The sequence below is a fragment of the Capricornis sumatraensis genome, chromosome 7 (assembly GCF_032405125.1).
Source record: "Capricornis sumatraensis isolate serow.1 chromosome 7, serow.2, whole genome shotgun sequence".
Taxonomy (NCBI): Eukaryota; Metazoa; Chordata; class Mammalia; order Artiodactyla; family Bovidae; genus Capricornis; species Capricornis sumatraensis.
Genome location: NC_091075.1, coordinates 118,543,623 through 118,558,851, shown reverse-complemented (window position 1 = coordinate 118,558,851; position 15,229 = coordinate 118,543,623). Strand labels below are relative to the sequence as shown.

Genomic DNA, 15,229 nt, shown 5'->3' with positions numbered 1-15,229 from the left:
AGCGGGGCGGGGTGGGCTCGGGCTGAGCCGAAGGCACAGGAATGGATGGGGAGAGGGCAGGCAGCTGGGTTTAATCCTGGAGGCAACAGGGCAGCAAAACCACCGGAGGCTGTTCTGGCTGCCAAGGAGAGCATGGGCAGGTGGCCCGCCTGGGTGTGGGGTGAGGGGGCCTGGCTATAAACTCAAGGCATCCGGTGGTGGAGGCTTCCCAGAGGGCTAGGGTCAGGTCACAGGGCACCACCTTCCGGCAGGTGACCCGAGGAAGGCAGGCGCCCTGCCTGAGACGGCTTCCTGTGACACAGGCCGGGGGAGGACCTCAGCACTAATCACCTGAAGCATTCATGCCCTCAGTAAAAGGTGGAAGGCCTTCCCGGTGGTCCTGTGGTTAGGACCACACTTCCCACTCCGGGGGAGCGGGTTCAGTCTCTAGTTGGGGAACTAAGATCCCACATGCTGTGTGGCTCAGCCAAAAAAATTAAGAATTTTTTTTAAAAGTGGTAGTGATTTAAACTCATAGTAACAGTTGGAATTCAGATATCTACATTCTCATTCAAGCCCAAGTGCTGGTGGCTCAAGGCCCCAGCTGTGTTCCTGGCAGGGTTCTCTTCTCTCCTAGGGGTGCCCCCAGGGACCTGCCCAGTACAAGAGGCCAGAGTACTGCTTTCTGCTGGGGGACGGAGGAGGAACTCAGAGTCCCCAGGGGTCCCTCCAAATCCCCTCCCGCAGGCGCCCCTCACCTGCCCGCAGACCTCAGGGAGCCACCTCACTGGGCTGCGGCCAGCCGGGATCGCAGGCCGGGTTCCCAGGAAAGCCCCACCCCAGCTCTCCACCCCTGGGGGTGCTCTTCTTCCTGGGGTGCCTCTGCTGGGGCCTCACACCCCCACCTGCACAACAGGGCATTCTGGAGACACCGAGGCCAGGTCCCGGGGCTTCTCCCAGAGCTGCCCTGAGCCAGTGGCTGCCATGCGCGAAGGGCACATGACAGGGCGGCAGCTGGGGCGCCGGCAAAGCTCAGCTGGCCGGCCCGGGACGCCCTGAGGGCCCCCCTGTCCCGGGGCAGTGCCCCAGCCCCAGGGGCCGAGTCTGAGGCTGGCAGCAAGACCTCCCGCCTGGCAAACAGACCCAGGATGGCAGGGGGATGGCTTCCACCTCAGCCCCACCTTCACTTCCAGGGGACGTCCAGGGAGGCAGCTCTGACACTGGTCCCAGAGGCCGGCTCCTAGGAAGGGGAGGCCCGTGGTCTGCAGGGTCTCCCAGAAAGCCAAGGCTCCTGATACGGTGGTGAGGACCGCCGAGGCCGCCCAGGGGACTGGGGAGGGAAGCCCAACACAGGGATGGAAAGAACGGGAAGACAGAGAGATGAGGTATAAAAATCTGTATTTATGTTACAAAGACAGAACGCACAGCACAGCCCCTCCCGGTGAACAGGCTCGGGGGGCAGCCCTCTCTTTCCAGCGAGGATCTTGTTACATGCCCACTCGGCCAGCACCAGGCCCCCTGGGCGGCATCCCCTGATCCCTACTCTGGCGCGGAACCTGCCCTGTGTCCAAGACATGGCTGGGTAGGTGTGGGGTCAGAGTCCTGCATGCACGCAGTGGGGGGGCCTGGGTGAGCTGGCCCCGCAAGAGATAGGGGTGGGCAAGTGGGGGAAGCCTGCCTCACCCAGCACACGGGGTTGCCCGGAGCCCCACAGGAGACGGGGGCCTTCAAGCCGAAGCCAGGCAGGCGCACAGCCCTGTCGCCAGGGAGGCGAGCTGGGCGCCACGCTTCGAGACCCGCCCTGCATGGGGACGGCCAGGGACGCACCGGTGCGGGGGGGGGGCCTTCCTACGGCCTCCCCAGCCAGTGGAGCCTGGGACGAGGCGCAGGGGCTGCCTCACGCCGTGAGGGGGGTGCACCCAAACCCGAGCCCAGGCTTCCAGGATCTCAGACACCAAGAGCCACGCGGGCATGAGGGCAAACGGAGGAAGGGTGCAGGCAAGCCCCACCCCGGGCCCTGTTCTGGTCCCAGTTGCTTTCTACAGACCCCAAGACACTCAGGTTTGCTCTTAACGACCCTGTGGCCCCCCCGGCCACCAGTGCAGGAGGCCGGGGAGGGGAGGACACGTGAGCAGCTCTAGCACAGACCCTCACTGGCATCTGCCGGTGGCGAGGAGTGACATTTGGGGCCCCAGCATACCTGGGTGGCCAGTGAGGCCAACCCGCCCACCCCTCCGTCCTTGGGGGAACCACGGCCTGCAAAGTCACAGGCTGAGCGTCTCCCGGCCAGGAAGGTCAGCTGAGGCCACAATGGTCACCTGGGGAGAACTCTGCCGGCCAGAGCAGAACGTCTCCTGGGGGTAGCGGGTGAGGATGGGGGTGGCTGGAGAACTGATGCTCTAGAATTCAGAACACAGAGCTCCCCAGGGGCCTGCAGGTGCATGTCCCAAGGAAGGCTCTTAACTGTGGGTGATCCTGCCCTGCTCCGAGGGTGTGGGGTCCTTGCGAGGAACGCTCAGTGGATGAGCTCAGGCAGACGGGAAGCCCCTCTGGCCACTCTGGGCCCGAGAGGAGCTGGAAGGAGGCACCAACAGCACAGCTTGCCTTGCAACTGCCACGACATGGAGCAGTGCCCCAGCCACCTGCACGGCCCCGCCTCGAGCCTGCTCCCCACCACCCCCCCAGGCCCCTGGGGGGCAGGTTCTGCGCCAGAGTTGTCTCCTAGGACCCCTTCGTGCCTCAGCAGGCCACCCTCCTGGGGTAGACCAAGTTCCCCACCCCCTCCCCGCCGCAATCTGGAAATTGGCTACAACGCACAAGACAGAGGGGCAGACGCTACTGTGAGTCGGCCCACAGCCCCCCACCCAAATATTGCTGTGTGGTCCCCGGGGACGACGCCTTGAGGACAAAAGGCCAGGAGAAGCCTCCTAATGCCCAGGCCTGTCCACCCAGGGTGAACGCTTGTCTTCAGAAGCTGCCAGTGTCTGACATCCGGAGTCCTTGCTCAGGGTGGGGAGAAGGGAGGCTTCAAGCTGGGTACAGGTAGGAACCTACTTTTCGGATTAGCGGCGACCCCCCACCCCAGACCCTAGGAGGTCAGACTGCGCAGCGGGGGAGGGGGGTCGGGAGGACCACAGGTCACAGCCCCTCCCGCCAGGAGACAGAACGGAACCCTGCTGCCGCACAGCCCCCAGGCCAACATGGCCAGGCAGTCTCGCTCCTAGGGGGCTTGGCTGCGGGGAGAGGGCCAGGAGGGCACCTGGGGGCGTCCCGTGAGCCACGCGGGAGATGCTGGTGGTGGCGGTCGGGGTGGGGCCAGACACAGGGCACAAGGCACACTTGGACGACGGTGACAGACGGACGAGTCCCTGAGACGCTGGGTCGCTCCCACCCCTCAGCAAACAAGGACACGATAACGGCTAGGAAAATAGAGTAGAAAAAATCTCGTACAGGAAATAGGCGGCACACAGCGACAGGCGGCCGAGTCAGCAGAGCGCTTTCTCTTTAAAAGTGTTTCTCCTTCGTTTTGGGGGAAAAGCTTCTCTCCCGGGAGCCCTATTCTGGGCCCCTGGGAAATGCAGCAACATTTTCCTTGGTGGTGTTTTAAAGTGAGGTGAGAGAGCCTCTGAGGACCCAGTGGTTTCGACTCCCAGCCCCCGTTGGGAGGAGTGCCTGCCCTGTGCAGTCTGGGCAGGTGGGCTGGGGGTGGGAGGGGGGACCAGGCACAGGCCAGGGGCTGGCATTCGCCCAACTGACCCCTGAAGGCCCCGGGACGTGTGCCCTCTGGGTCCAGTGACCACCTCTGTCTGCATGTATGCATGTGTGTGCGAGCAGGCGTGTGTGCCTAGGTGCGTGCGTGTGCACATTTGAGGGTCCTAAGAACAGAGCAGAAGCCGCCCAAATCAGGGTGGGGTAGCCTGGCAGCCCCCCTGGAAGCCCAGCCCTGGCTCCTGACGCCTGCAGGTGCAAAGGCTGCCGCCCACCCACGGTCCCAGGGTGCTCACCCGAGTCCCGCCCTTCACGGATCCCTCCGTCCACGCCTCAGGAGCGTACGTGGACCAACAGACAGATGGACGGACGGACGAAGAGCCACGCTTCCTTCCTCGGTCCACTCCTTTCTGCTGGGATCCAGGGTTGGGGTCTGAGGTCCCCGTGGTGGTCATTAAGCCCCTCACACGGCGCCCGCCGAGGTTTGCAGCAATGACATTTAATACTTCTGGAATGATTGGATATCTGAGAACACGCGGTGGGCGGCTATGCTGGACTCCCGGATTTGGGAGCTGGGCCCCGCCTCCCGAAGGGGTCCCTGCCCGGGTGGGAGGAGCGGGCGGCGCGGCGGGCCCTGACCGGCAGGCGGGCAGCCCGGGCGGCGGCGGAGCTTCCAGAATGGCACAGCAGTGGGCCCGTGGAGAGGCTTCCAGGACCAGAGGGTCGATGCGCTCGGCCGGGCGGGCGGGCGGGCCGAGGAGCGGGGAGGGCAGCGCCTACGAGAGGCCAGGGCGGCCGGGCCGCCTGCAGGGGGGCCCGAAGCTGCCGTGACTGCAGCCGCCGCCCCGCAGGCTGTAGTGGTCGTCCACATCACTGCTGCTGCCCACACTGTCCAGCTCGCCGGGGCCAAACTCCATGCCCTCGACGTCCACTTCTGCGGAGAACGGACGGGGCGGGTCAGCGCCGGGCCCCCGAAGGGCCCTCCACGGTCCCTGACCCTCGGGGCACCCGGCCTAGCTTCCTCATCCCGTCCCGGGGGCCACACCTCGAGTAAGCGCCGCCCCCACCCCGCGGCTGCCAGCCGGCCCGCCCCCCACCCCAGGCCCACCTTGCTCCGAGTCGTCGGTGGAGACGGCGGAGCCCGTGCTGTCGGTGCGCACGCGCTCCAGGCTCTGCGCCGACAGCTGCTCCAAGCGCCGCTTCAGGAAGCGGTGCTCCCGCTGCAGCTGCTCCTTGATGCTCAGCGCCCGCCGGTCCTGCTCCTCCAGTTTCTGGGGGGGGCGGGGCCGAGCTATGAGCCTGGGGGTGGGGGGTGTGTCCCAGGGCAGCCAGCCTGGGCAGACCCAAAGGCCTGATGCACGCCTCCTCGCCGCCCCCCACCCCCAGCCCCCAGCCCCCAGCCCTTTGCTCTGCGTCTGCTGACCACCTCTAGAAGGCCCACGGCCACCAGCCAGCTTGACCAAACCAAGTCACGAGTGGGCTTGGAGCCTGGGACAGCGCTACCCAGCCCTGGCCTGGCACTCCAACTCAGACGACACCCTGCCTGCACAATCTGGCGGCCGCATGCCTGCCTGCCCTCTGCACACCTCCCAGGGCACGGAGCTGCGGCCTCTCCGTGAGGGCCCCAGGGCACCAGCTGAGTCCCCTTGAGACCCTGCATGGGGGAGCTCACACCCACACCATCGGGGGCCCCTGCGGGAGGACTGAACCCACCCTGGTGGGTCCCCAAACCCACCTCAAGGCGGGTTTGGGGACCACCCACCTCAAGTTCCCCCATCTTAAGGCATGCAGTCTTAAGGCCTCGAGGGCCAGCCCCTGGCAACGTCTCACTCAGCCCACAGCCCAGTGCCAGCTCCTGGAGACCAACCCCTATGCCTGCCAGAGCCTCTTCCCACGCCAGGGCCTTAGGGGGCAATCTACAGCCCACCCCTCAACCCACGCCCCACAGAACCCAACCTGCACCCGCCACAGCTGAGCCCCTCACCCACCAGAGACCACGAGCCCCCGTGGAGCCCCTGCCGGGCGGCCCACAGCCCATCCTCAGGCCCCGGGGCCCCTCCCCAGGGTGGCGGGGCCGCGAGGAGGCACCTTGCTCACCTTGATGTGCATCTTGGCGCGCTTCAGGAGGCTCAGCGTGGTGTGGCGGGTGCTGTCCGGGCCCAGGGGCACCAGCTGCTTGAGCTGCTCCAGGTAGAGCCGAAGTTTGGCTCGTCTGAAAGACCCAAAGACATGACGGGTCAGGCAGAGGCAGCTCAGCCCGTGGGGCAGGTCAGCGGAACAGACTGAGGGCTCGGGGGACAAGGGGGGCGGGGGGCCAGCAGATTTCTGCACAGACCTGCCTGCCCAGGGCCGCTTCCAGGTGCCTCTCCCAGCCCAGCTGGCAGCGCCCCCAGCCCCCTGGCACCCATGGCCCACCAGAAGCCCCAGTGGAGGGGGGCCAGCACGGTCCTTGGGGCCCCAGTGCTGCCACCAGGCTCCGAGAGCCCCGGGTCCCCTGCTGTCCCCTCGCTCCACGGTGGGGCCCAGAAGCCTCGTGGAGACAACTCAAAGGAGAAGCCAGGACGCCCCTGACGAGCTCTCCACCCCCGCCTCGCCAAGCACAGGGTGCTCCCTGGGCACTCTCATCACCATGGCAACGTGAGTCCATCCGCGTCGGGGCAGGCCACGGACAAGCCCCCCACCTGCGTCCGGGACCCCTTCAGAAACCACCTCACCCTAGATGCTGTCCCTGTGTCCACGCAGGCGAACGCAGTCTCCTCACGAAACCCTAAGACCCAACAGCATCCGCCCAGGCTAGGGCCTCGGGCGAGGAGCCGTGACCTGGAAGCACCCTTCTTCTCCAGCTCCTCTCGTCGGGGGCGGGCGGCCAGGCTCACCCTCAAAGCACGCTGATGGCCGGGGCCTCTGCTACGTCCACGTGCCCACTGGAGGCCATGCAGGCCACCCAAGTGGTTTTCAAACCAAGCTGCCTGCTCAGCCGACACTCTCAGGAGAGGGACGAGGGCAGGTACGCCCAACCCCAGCCAGGCCCTGCCACCCTGCTGCCCCGCCATCGTCAGACCCAGCACACACGACCCCCTCCTCAGGCGCCAACCCTGGCAGCTCCACCTTTCAACGCCCTCGTTCCAAAGCCAGTCTCCCTCAGACTCTGGAAGGAAAGTGGGCCAAGATGGCCACGTCCCTTGGACAGAGAGGGGGCCCAAAGTGCAGAGACAGAGGGCGCAAGAGTCCCCCCCACCGCCGTGATAACAGCCCCACCTCATGGGGGGAGGGCTGACCCAGCTGCCAGGGCCAGTCACCCACGTCCACACAGCATCGTCCTGCAGACCAGCCCCTTGCCAGCTGGCACCCCAGCCCCAGGCAGCAGGGCCTAGAGTTCCCCAGGTGAACTCGAGGTTGACCTTAGAAAGAACATCCAGAACACGGGACTGAGGCTGAGCTCAGTCCCCAGGCCGCCTGGAGCAGGGCCGTGGGCACCGGGGCTGTGAGAGGGGCCCACAGCAGGCCTACAGCCCGACAGCCTCAGGCCCCAGTCGACAGCTTCACGCACAAGCACGGCTTGTAAGACCCCTGGGGCCCCCTGACCTGCCACCTGCAGCCAGCTCACGAGTGGGGCTCCCCATCCACTCAGGCAAATGGCCATGCTTACAATCCACCATCTGAGCACACACGCAGCACGTGATCTTTTGTGGAAAACCAGAATGCGCAAATCCAAAGGAAAAAAAGGGAATGAAAAGGACCCCCCATGTTCCGCCACCCAGAGGCAACCACGTCATCTGAGGGTGCTCCACGTTTCCATGCCACGAGCAGAGAGGGCGTGTCAGCAGACAGAGCAGCCTGTGTGACAAGCGACCCAAGAAACAACCGAAAAATAAAGCGGTAACTGCACACGAGACTCCACAGGACAGAGAGAAGAGCAGGAAGCACGTGTCTCCACGTGACGTGGTTTTGTGCGTCCTTTTCTATCTTCCAGGTTCTCTGTGCTAAAAAGCCACATATCACTTTTACAATCAAGGAAAGACACATTTGTACAAGGAAGAAAAAACACAGGTGAAAGACAGTAACAGCGGGAAAGTATCTGCAGTGCACATACGAGACGAGCAGTTAGTATCCGTGGCGTCTTCAGCTCGCACACGTCAAAAACACAAAGAGGAGCACCTCTGCGCAGAAGCAGGCGAAGCACACACGCAGGCAAGTCGCCGAGCGTGAGCGGCTGGCCTAGCGAACCCGACACCGCCTCACCGCGGCCTGGAAAGGACTCGCCCAGGAGGTGCTGATGTGGGCTGAAGGAGAAAAGGCGTGACTCGCTGTTGGGCTGCCCAGAGGGCACGCACGGCCTCCTTGGTGAGGTGGCAGTTCTGAAGGGCCACCAAGGCGGCTCAACCCTCAACCGGCATTTCTAGGTCCAGAATTTGGCCCCATGAATCCATCTCCACCTCCATACCCACAAGACCCGACCCAACCCTAAGGCAGTACCATCTGCGCTTCCTGGAGAGCCATCACGAAGCACCCCGTGGGCGCCCAGGACACAGGCAGACCGCACGCAGGCGTCCGGGACAAAGTCGAGTTACGAAATAGTGGGTGGCAAGGTTCCGCTCCCATCCCCGAGGGCCACGTGGGAGAGGGCGGCAGGCTCGGCACCCAGCTGCCCAGGATGCTGCCCCTGGGGTGGGGCATGGGGGCTGGGGGTCCATGCTTGCCCACGACGTCCGTGAACAGAGTTCTTTTGAAGTCAGAAAAAAGTCTCTCAAGAGACAAGGAGAAGCCGCTGGCTACAGCCACGCCATGCTCAACTCAGGATGAACTGTCCAGCCAGCCCCCAGACAGGGAGCATCCAGCTGGGCCACAGGGCCAGCAGTGGGGCCCTGGGCAGGCCCCAGTGTCTATCCCTGTGGGCAGCGGGCCTCCCCCCACTTCTCGGAGCCAGAGGGATGTGCCAAGGAGCCGGGCAGCACTGGGATAGGCCCAGCCCGCCTCAGGAGCTGCTACAGAGCCAGGCCCTCCGCCAGTGCCCTGCGGCTGCACCCGGCTCTGAACATCCGCCGCTTCCTGCAGGAACCCAGTGTGGACCGGCAGGCAGACCCGCACGACTGCTTACTGCTAATGGCAGCTCCTGCCCACGGCTCAGCCCCCAACGCAGGCCCTACCAGCTTGTCTCTGAAAGCCCCGCTCTTCACCAGGCACCCCGGGCCCAAGGGACAGGGTGGCCGCCCTCTGAAGTGCCCCAGACCTGGCTCCAGGGCAGAGGCGACGTGGACAGTGACCCTCAGACCCTCGGGGCCTGAGACGGGGGACAAGCAGCCCGCTCTGTCTCCCTACACTGACTGCTGTGAGGGGGCAGAAGGCCTGGTGGGGCTGCACCAGGCAGACGGGGGCAGCTGCCCTGCAGACCTCCCATGCAGGGACCCACGCACAGGAGCCAAATAACTACACCCACGCTAGGGAGACAGAGGTGAGCAGGGCTCCACCCAGGGCCCCAGGCTGGCCTTTCGGGTGGGGACTGCCCTACTGTGGGGTATCGAGGAGCCCCTCTCCCCTACAAAAGCGAAAGCCTGGAGCTGAGCCACTGCAGCCCAGTCACCGGGGTCAGAAGCCGAGCTCTGGCCCTGGAAGGTTGGCCGGACCTGCTGTCTCTGCGGAGGGGACAGAGGAGGAGCTGGGCAGGCTGGGTGGGCTAAAGGGGCCGTTGGCTCAGAAGTCTGGGAAGCGGAAGCCCACTGGCCCAAGGTGGCACACCTCCAGGGAAGCCAGCATCCAGGGAAGATGACCCCCAGATGCTTCCTGCCTTCCCGGGGACAACAGGCGGCCCTTCCTGTGGCCAGCAGCCAAGCGCATCCGGCACCAGCCCCAGGCAGCCACGGGCTGAGCCACAGCTGAGGTCCCCCACACGGTCCCCAGCTCCAGGACCCTGGGCTCCTCAGAGCTGACCACGCCTGCCTTCGGGCCAGCCAGGAACAGAGGCCCCTGCGCTGGGCTGGGCAGGGGGGCACACGAAGACCGCAGGCTGCCCACCACCCCACCCCTGTCTCAAAAGGGCCCCCAAGGGCCCAGCCTCAGGCCTGGCTCTGGGAGAAGGAGGCTGAAGCCAAGGCCAGGGTCAAGGGGTGGCTGCAGGGGTCAAAGGCCAGCCCTCGTCCGCCTCCTCCTCCTCCTCCGGCTGCCATGTCCTCGTTGCTCACCCTCCTCCGTTGTCATCCCCCTCTGTCTGTGCTGGGGGGCTGTTCTCCAGGTACCACCCCAGGAAGCCTTCCCCAGGGCACCCCCCACCCCACCGGCCCAGGCTCCAGGCCCCAGTCAAGCCTGGCCGTCTCTTCTGGCTGGGGAGCCACCCGGGGCCAGGCGGGCTCTCTCAGGAACCCCCCAAACGCACAGGAGTGATCCAGGAAGCGCAGCTCCTCCAGAGAACACGGTGTCCTGTCCCCACTCAGCGCCTGCCCAGCAGAGGCCCCGATCCCAGGGGGCGGAAGCTGGTGCTGCTGTGGGCGTAGGCGTGGGGGTGGGGACATACGGAGAGCCAGCCGAGCTCCAGAGCGAGCTGCGACTGCCCACCTCGCGTGCAGACCCCCAGCCCCACCCCACTCCAGGCCGAGAGAGCAGGGAAGAACCGGCCTGTCCGAAGATGAAAGCAAAGGTCAGGGGAGAGCTACCGCTCACGTCCCCGGGGAGTCCGGGGCTCCTGGACACACGAGTGGCTCCCCGTCGGTCCTGCTGGGGTCGGTCACAAGGACACCTGCCCCAGAGGCCGAGCCTGGCTAGACCCGCTTCCCCCTGCAGAGGGAGGCCTGCAGCCGGACCGCAGGCTGGGGCCAGCCAGGGGGCGGAGGGCCAGCGTAGGGCACAGGGCCTGGAGTTCATCGGGGCTGCCCTCCTCACCACAGGCCCCAGGCTCCTCAGAGGAGGACCAGAGTGGGCCCAGCTCTGTGGCCAGCAGGTGGGCATGAAGCAGGTCTCCCCCGGATTCTGCCCAGGGCGGAGCTTCCCACCAGGCCCACGTGGCCAGGCCCTGGCCGCCCACCCCACCGCCAGCGGACCACTCGGAACTCCTTGGAAGTCAGGCCCCAAGGCGCCCGGGGCCCCCAGACCGAGCGGGCCAAACCTTCCCGGTAGGTGGGCAGCATCATAAAGGCTTAAGAAGCTGCTCCCAGAAGGGTTCACACACCCCAGAAGAGATGGGCTCCTCCTCCAGGGAGCCGGCCCTCACTGACACACAGCACACAGGGCTCCACCCCAAGTCCCTGACCCTCCACACAGACCCCCTCCTTCTGGATCCCCCAGGCTGAGCTCCCAAGGGCAGGAAGGACCTGGAGCCCCAGCTCCGCCGTCTGGCTTAGCAGAACCGGGGAGCAGAGCCCAGCCGCCTGCACTCCCCGGACAAGGGCCCGCCCAGCAGTGTGCCGAGCCGGCCAGGAGGCAAAAGGCAGGGAGAGGGCGTGAGGGGTGGCTGCAACGCCCCTGCAGCAGAAGGGGAGGTGGGATGAGCCAGGAGGTTCACATGGGGGGGCGGGGGGGGGAGGCCGCTTACCTGTGCTTCTCTAGCTCATTGTGTGAGGACCTGTTTGGAGAAACAGAGACAGAGCTCACTTCACTGCCCACCACCAGGGCGCGGGGGTGCAGGCCCCGCCCGGGGGCCCGGAGGCCTTGCAGACAGCACAGGAAGGGTCTGGGCCTCAGGAAGGCGAGGGCTGGGGCAGGCGAGCAGCGGCTGACTGGAAGCTGGGGAAACTCACCCCCGGTGACCAAGAGACAGAGGGGTGCTGCCGTGTCCAGGGTGCCCAGCCAGCAGGAGGGCCTGGGCCCCTTCCAGAGCCGCAGGACAGGCCGGCGGAGCAGCAGCAGCCGGCCCTGGGACTGACCACCCTCTGTTCCCAAGGCGGCCGGGCACTGAGCCACCTGCGTCTTCAGCTGCCCACTCCCCGAGGCCAGCGGGGCACTGGGAGCCACCTGGGCTGGCACAGAAGGCCAAGTGCTGGCTGGCAGGCACAGAGGCCAAGCCTGGGGACCTATGCACCCCAGCCCAGCATCACCAGCCAGGGCACCGCCCTACCCCATCCGGCTCACACAGCCGCAGGCTCACAGCTCGCCATTCCCACAGGGACGCCCAGCGAGCAGAGTGGTCCCAGGCCAGGGGGTATCAGCCCAGAAGGCAGCCTCTGAGACATGAGTGCTTCTGGGCTGGCGAGGAGACTGAGGCTGGCCCTCTGCTTTCCTGCAGGGCTGAGGCCTGGGAGGACTGGCCTCTCTGGGGCTGGCGGCCCCCTCTGCTGCCCAAATCCTGCTGCCTTAGGATGGAAGCACAGAGTCCCAGCACCAGAGAGGGCAGGGCTGTGGTAATGCCCTGCGGGACGCAGGCAGTGCAACCAAGCTCCCGGATTCAGGCCACCCTCTGCGTCCAGGCAGGAAGGCGGCAGGCCAGCTGGGGCCCTGAGGCTCCCCGGGCGGCTTCACGAGTGGGCAGAGGACCCAGGCCACCTCGGAGCCCAACCAGATGGGCCCCGGGCCCACGCCCCACTCCCTCCCGGAGCCCTGCCACCTCTGCCCACCCACCCTCACCCTCCTGCTTCGGGAGCCCGGGGTCAGGTGTCTCCCATCCCGACCCCATGGGCTCACCCGTCCGGCCTGACCCTGCCACCTGCCACGGCTCGGGGTCCCAGCACAGCCCCGCGGGCCCAAGGCCTCCTCTCCTCCCACCCAGGCAGCTGGCTCCTGGGCCGCCCTGTGGAGCCTCAGAACCTCCACGTTCCAGGGCCTCGAGGGCTTCGCTGATCACATGGGCTGGGCAGGGCGCCTCCGAACCTCTGCCAGGGCTGGTGGGCGGGGGCACAGCCGTCAGGCTCCTTGTTGGCCTGGACGGCAGCCCGGCGCTGCGGATCTGTGGGTCTGCTCACTCGTAAGGGGCATGAGGGGCGGCCAGTGTCCTTCGGCGAGGGGCCTGGTGGCCTGACCCTCACGGACAGGGGCAGCGCTGCTCGGGCAGCCTGGGCACACAGAGGGGCCAAAGCCCTCCTGAAGCTCTCCCCCCGTCCCCGATGCTTGCAGAGCCCTGTGGGGAGATTGTCACTTGGGTCCCAGGATCACAGCAGCCTGGGGAGGGGAGGGACTGTCTGCCTAGGGCCCTGCTAGGTGGGTCCTTGCTATCACCACTGGCTCCTCCCTTTAACCCCTGGAAGGAAGCACTCTTGTGCCCACCTCCCTATAGGACCGGATCCCTAACCAGGGGCCAGCTCCTGTCCCCTCCTGCTGAACCAATGCCCCTTCAAGTAGCCCCAGCAATGGTGGGGGTCACTGTATCCCCCCCCCACGCACTGCCCTTCTGCTCCACCTCCCAGGCCTCGTCCTGGTCCCCTCTGTGCCCACCCCTTCCCCCACCTAAGGGGGGCACAGGCCTTGCACGCGTGCAGCTGCCCCGCCAGGTCAGGCCATTGCATCCTGTGCCCTGAGCCACCCTGGCCGCTGGTCTGGGCTGCCCGATGCCCTGCTGGGCCAGGACAGCCAGGCGGGGCGTCCTGGGAGCCCTGGGGTGACTAAAGCACGGGGCTCCCCCAAGAGGAGCAGCAGGGCGGCGCACCCTGCCTCAGAAGGCCCTCTGGGTCGCTCCCGAGTGCCCTCGAGGTCTCCACCCCAGCAGAGCACTGGGGGCAGAGGGCCCACCTCGGAACAGGAGCCCTAGAGACGGGAGGGCGGCCCTAGCAAATGGTTCAATCTCCTGTGCCGCCCTTTCCTCGGCTCCAGAGATAAAAATAACATCTCCTTCATGGCGCTGGGTGGCCGTTAACTAGCACGTGCAGGAGAGCCCTAGCTATGCTCTTGGTTACTGGCTTTGGGTATCCGAGCCAGAGGACTGAAAAGTCACCGCCCAAAGTTTTCCATGGGTGGCAGGGCGCTTGGGACAGTGGGAACCAACAGCGGGGGCCTGGCTGGCTCACCGAAGAGCCCTGAGGCGCTGCTGCCCCTCCACCCGCACACGCTCTGCCCCAAACGGTCCCCAGTAGGGCACCCAGGGCTGGGACTCAGAAGCATGTGCAGCTAGAACAGATGGAGACCTCACCGCTTTTTTGCCAGGCCCAGGGCGCCAGGACGTCACAGGAGATGGGTCCCTGTGCCAGCCTTTCTGTTTCCCAAGAACGAGCAGGCCACAGGAATGAGCCGCACCCTCTGCCAAGAGGCCCCCAAGCCCCCTGGAAGTGCAGCTCCCAACCTGGTGACATGGGCCAGAACCGACATGGGCCGCTGGGCAGCCAGAGAGTGGAGTCCCCCAGGGGGCCCTAGTTGAGGGTTCCTTTTCCCACCCAGACACGTGCACCCGGGCTTTCGGGCTTCCTCGGCCTGGGTCCCAGGCCAGCCTGCAGCACACCAGCCTGCAGCCTCTCCTGGCCCCTTAGGAAAAGGGCCTCTGACCCAAAAGACAGGGACCCCGGCACAGATCGCTGGAGTTTCACTTGTGTCAGGAGGCTGGGTGGGAGCGGTGGCCACCGTGTGAGGTACCGGGGGCCCGGGGCAGGGCCTCCAGCCTGCAGATCCCGGAGACCTGGGGGCACTCGGCCCAGCACCCGGGCTCTACTCTCAGCGGAGATGCAGCCCACCGGCCCGCGGCGGGCAGAGATCAGGGCCAACGGCCCCACGCTGCTTCCGCACCGAACCTCAGTTTCCCCAGACCCAGGGGGCACCGGCCTGCGCCCCTGACAACTGTCTTCCCGCGCGGTAAAGTCCAGAACAAGCCTGGGGAGGAGAGCCGCCCCGGGAGGAGACCCTGGGCGACGGGCGCTGTACGCGTGGCACTGTTTACGCGAGAGGCCGAGGAGGCGCGGCCCGCGGGGAAGATGGCGACGGGGCGGGCGCGGCCGGCCGGGCGGGGCTGCGGCGGCCCGGGCGCCTCCTCCTCCAGGCGGGCCACCGGGCCGCGCGAGCTAGGGTCGGGCCCGGGGTGGGGAGCGCGCTCCAGGGCGGGCGGGGGGCGTAAAGCCCCGCGGCCCGGGCCGAGGAGGGGGACGCCGCGCGCGCGAGCAGGGGGCGGTACCTGTTGTTCGGGGCCTTGCGCACCAGGCCGGCCGCCTTTGTTTTCTTCCTGGCGAAGTCGCCGTCGAAGGGCAGCACCGACGCGTAGCCGTGCTCGGCCTCTGCGGACAGACGGCGCGGTCAGCGGGCCCCCGGTCCCGGCCCCGCCCGCCCGCCCGCGGTCCGGCCGCACAAAGGGGTGCGGGGGTCTACCTCGGTCCCTGCGCTCCAGGTACTCGGCCGCCTCCAGCAGGATCAGCAGGGAGTTCAGCTCCATCCTCCCGCCTGCCCGCCCCCCGCGTGCGCGCTTCGGGACGGCGGCGGCCGCTGCCCGGCCGGCTCCGCTCGCCGCCCGCCCCGCGCGCCCTGCGGCCCCACTTCCCCAGACGCCCGCGGACTCCCCGAGCGCTCGGCCGCCACCCCTTCGCCTCGCGGCCCTCAAATTGACACATAAGGGCGACCGGCGGCCGGCGCAGCAAATGGGAGCCGGCGCTCGGGCGGTGGGGGCGGGCCCTGGGCCCGGCCGGGGCCAATGGGAGCCGGCCGCAAG

The 15,229-nt window shown here is 66.8% G+C and overlaps 1 protein-coding gene across 1 annotated transcript; it reads right to left on the bottom strand.

The window, feature by feature from the left end:
* Nucleotides 1-4,463: 4,463 nt before the first annotated feature.
* Nucleotides 4,464-15,017, bottom strand: MXD4 (MAX dimerization protein 4). The gene is made up of 6 exons (XM_068975493.1): nucleotides 14,893-15,017; nucleotides 14,702-14,801; nucleotides 11,210-11,239; nucleotides 5,785-5,899; nucleotides 4,796-4,958; nucleotides 4,464-4,621 (listed from the first exon to the last, which is right to left on the bottom strand). The coding sequence occupies exons 1-6, from the start codon at nucleotides 14,954-14,956 to the stop codon at nucleotides 4,464-4,466; spliced, it is 630 nt and encodes a 209-aa protein (XP_068831594.1). The 5' UTR covers nucleotides 14,957-15,017.
* Between the last annotated feature and the right edge of the window lie 212 nt (nucleotides 15,018-15,229).

What these genes read in the sequence shown, in the direction of transcription:
- MXD4 (XM_068975493.1), bottom strand. Translation starts at nt 14,956, where the DNA reads ATGGAGCTGAACTCCCTGCTGATCCTGCTGGAGGCGGCCGAGTACCTG. An exon ending in CGCAAGGCCCCGAACAACAG is followed by an intron (nt 11,240 to 14,701) that starts GTACCGCCCCCT and finishes TTCTCCAAACAG; the next exon opens with GTCCTCACACAATGAGCTAG. An exon ending in AATGAGCTAGAGAAGCACAG is followed by an intron (nt 5,900 to 11,209) that starts GTAAGCGGCCTC and finishes TGGGTCTTTCAG; the next exon opens with ACGAGCCAAACTTCGGCTCT.